The sequence below is a fragment of the Poecilia reticulata genome, linkage group LG22 (genome assembly GCF_000633615.1).
Source record: "Poecilia reticulata strain Guanapo linkage group LG22, Guppy_female_1.0+MT, whole genome shotgun sequence".
Classification (NCBI taxonomy): domain Eukaryota; kingdom Metazoa; phylum Chordata; class Actinopteri; order Cyprinodontiformes; family Poeciliidae; genus Poecilia; species Poecilia reticulata.
Window position 1 is genome coordinate 2,417,022 of NC_024352.1, and position 3,347 is coordinate 2,420,368.

Sequence of the window (3,347 nt, forward strand, 5' to 3'; positions counted from 1 at the left end):
TTTTTTAAACCGGCGATCACGTTTCCATGGCAAAGCTTCACTGCGGAAAATCTTCCACAAAACGAGACATTTACGCACAAAGTCGTAACGCCGAAAAGCGCAATTCTTCAGTTCGGAAAAATAATGCCCGCTAATTTTTTTACTAAAAATTAAATTCCTCCAGCGACGCCAACAATTGCTGAAATAACCAAAAATCTATTTAAAAAAAAAAGTCTAAGTAATAATTAAAACAACCTAAAGGACGCGATAAAAATCTCGTTTAAAGGGACATTTTCTGCAGTGACGGAGGATTTCAGTCTCTCCTTCATYCCGACCTCAGCAGGCCTCCCAGAATATACAGCACAATACTGACTTCATATGGAACAGATTCTTTGGTCTATAAAAAGCGCGTCAGCAGTTTTTAAAACCAGGTAATGAATGAATGGAGAAGAACGTTCAGAGGCCATGTGGACTCCAGCTTTAAGAACATTCAGCTTTTTAAAAAAATCACTTTTCCCCGCTTTTATTCTAACCAGCATGGTACTGACTCTATTATTATTATTATTATTATTATTATTATTATTATTATTATTATTATTATTATTATTATTATTATTATTATTAAACCATCTTTAATAAAACAAAACTAATTGAAATACTCATTCTAATATTTAAAAAAAAAACTTGCCTCCTCCAACAAGAAAAGAAAAACGTGAGCCAAGCTGCGCTCTCATCATTCTCTCCGCTTCCTATCTCAGATCACATTGCACGTCACTGACTGACATTATTATACAGAAGACAAACCCCGGACACTTAGAACACACATTATGTACACAGAAATTAAAACTGCAGGAGGAGATGGGGCAGAACAACAACGAGAAGAACATGGAGAAGAAACCATAATAATAGGAATAATAATAATAATAATATATTTTTTAAAAATACCTGGAAATGTCAGTGCTGCTTTCTGTGAGTTTCTCAGTGCTGCTCTTTTTTTTTTGTTTTGCAGTCTCTCTTCTTTTTTCTATAATAGGTAGTAGTTTATAATAATTTGTCTTTTTTTACATCTTAAATGTTCAGTGTTAAAAACGATCACGTTAGTGTTCCAATCATTTTGAGATTATCACTCCTTCATGGATGGATGGATGGATGGATGGATGGATGGATGAATTGATGAATGGATGGATGAGGTTCAGGGGAGAGGGGGGCGAAGGGGAGTTAGTGTATGAGCGGGTTAGAAGTTGACCCCTGGTTCTGATGTGTGAAATAGTCAGACAAACCCCCGGAAAGTCCCGAGGAGAAGGCGGGTAGAGAGCCGGACAAAGCCGGCCTAAGAGTGTCACATGGCAGCGAGGAAGAGGACGGAGCCTGCGGGGAATTGGAAGCCGAAGCCCGGGCAGCCTGCAACGAGCCGCCGCCTCCGGCGCCGGTCTGTGAGCTCATGGTCGGGTGTGGGACATGGGGAAAAAAGTAACTCGTCTGTCCGGCCAACAAGTTCACCGAGCACGGGTTCAATGAATAAGTGGCCCCGGAGCAAGGCACAGAGAGGCCGCAGGGCACCGCCGAGGCCGCCAGGGCCGCCGCCGTCAGGTGGTGCGTCGCGTAGGGGAGGTCCCCACCGACSAGTCGGTCCATGGTGAGGCCGTTGGACGACGGGAACGATGAGTGGTTGTTGCTCATGTTCTGCGTGAGCATGCTGCTGTAGGACATCGGGTGTCCCGGGTATCCCGACGAGGTCCCGTTGTAGCCGAGGGCACCGGCGGCCCGCGGGTGGTGAAGGGAGAGGAAGGGGGACATCGGCCAGTATAAGGAGCCGGCCCGGTCCATGAAGGTCAGCCCGGAAGTCAACCGGGCACCGCGCTTGAAAGCCAGCTTGGCCCGTGACGTGGTGGATCGCCGGCGGAGCTTCCCAGTGGTTCCACCGATRAAGACGTCGTCGCTGCTGGGGTCCAGCATCCAGTAGTTCCCCTTCCCCGGGTCATCGTAGTGCCGAGGCACCTTGACAAAGCACTTATTGAGGCTGAGGTTGTGTCTGATGGAGTTCTGCCAGCCCTGCTTGTTCTCCCGGTAATACGGAAAGTTTTTCATGATGAACTCATAAATGCCGTTGAGAGTGAGCCGCTTCTCCGGACTCTGCCTGATAGCCATCATTATTAGAGCGTTGTAGCTGAAAGGAGGTTTTTCGTACTTGCCACTTTTCTTCTCTCCGTCCTTCTCTCCCTCTTTCCCGTCCTTCTTCTCCTCCTGCTTCTCCTCCGGGCAGCTCTCCGGGTTCAGCGACTCACTTTTCGGGTCAGCTTTGACGTCCGGCTGCGAGGCCGGGAGAGGCGCCTTCTGCTCGGTATCATCCGGACCAACAACTCGGTGCTGGTTCTGGCTCTGGTTCTGGTGGTGGAGGTGGTGGTGGTGGTGGTGACTGTTGTTGTTGTCGCTTTGCACGGCCTCCGGCACCAAACTGTTTATACTGAACGACGATTTGGGAATCATCTTCACCTCTTTGCGCTCTCCCATGTCCAACATCACCGAGCAGTGAGGGGGGAACCGGCGGCGAGCAGAGGCGGGCGGCGAACACAGCTGGGTTTCAGTCCTCCCGATCTCCACCAGCGAACCAGGACGGGAAGGAAGGAAGGGGGGATTAGAAAGGAAGAAAGAAAGTATAGCCCAACAAACTATTTCATGTTCGGTTTGGGGAGAAAAGGGGAAACACACACAACACACATGTACACACACATCGATAGGAGACAGATAGCTGCAATTAATTAGGGAGCCGCAGCCACTAAAGCAAGTGAAAAACATTGGTTGGACCTTCCCAGTCCTCAGCCAACCAGGGGAACATTAGTATTAAACATTAAGGCGTCCACTGAGCGCTCAGCCAATCACGACGCGCGGAGAAACACGCACATCCGCCAATAACTGGCACGCTGCAAAAAATGCCACGCAGCTCCAGGACTTTGCTCCCGGCTGCAGGAGAATGGATGAAACAAGCCGAAAATTTGCTGCATGAAAGTGGTTTTGTTTAGCGATGATTATATACGTTTATTTATTTATTTATTTATTTATTTATTTATTTATTTATTTATTTATTTATTTATTTATTTATCTTGTTGCATATTTTCCACACCGGCTTGCATCATATGAGAAGACGGAAATCTTACACCTCCGACAAATAAGCGTAATCGTTTCCCGCTATGAGCCTGAACTTTTCTGACACCTTGAAGAAAAGTGACACTGGCAGGACGATGAAAAACTTTTTGCAGCGCCCCATCAACACTGATCACCCTCCAGCCCTCCCTCCACCTGAACCGGAGCTGGAAGCGCGCACCGTGCATGCGTCAACCCAAATCCTCGCCGCTCCTCGCATTTACACT

At 47.5% G+C, this 3,347-nt stretch overlaps 1 protein-coding gene across 1 annotated transcript; it reads right to left on the bottom strand.

Moving 5' to 3' along the window:
• Positions 1–615: 615 nt before the first annotated feature.
• On the bottom strand, positions 616–2,800 carry foxg1a (forkhead box G1a). Its single transcript, XM_008398675.2, has one exon. It carries the CDS (start codon positions 2,773–2,775, stop codon positions 1,198–1,200), a length of 1,578 nt encoding a protein of 525 aa, XP_008396897.1. The 5' UTR covers positions 2,776–2,800; the 3' UTR covers positions 616–1,197.
• Between the last annotated feature and the right edge of the window lie 547 nt (positions 2,801–3,347).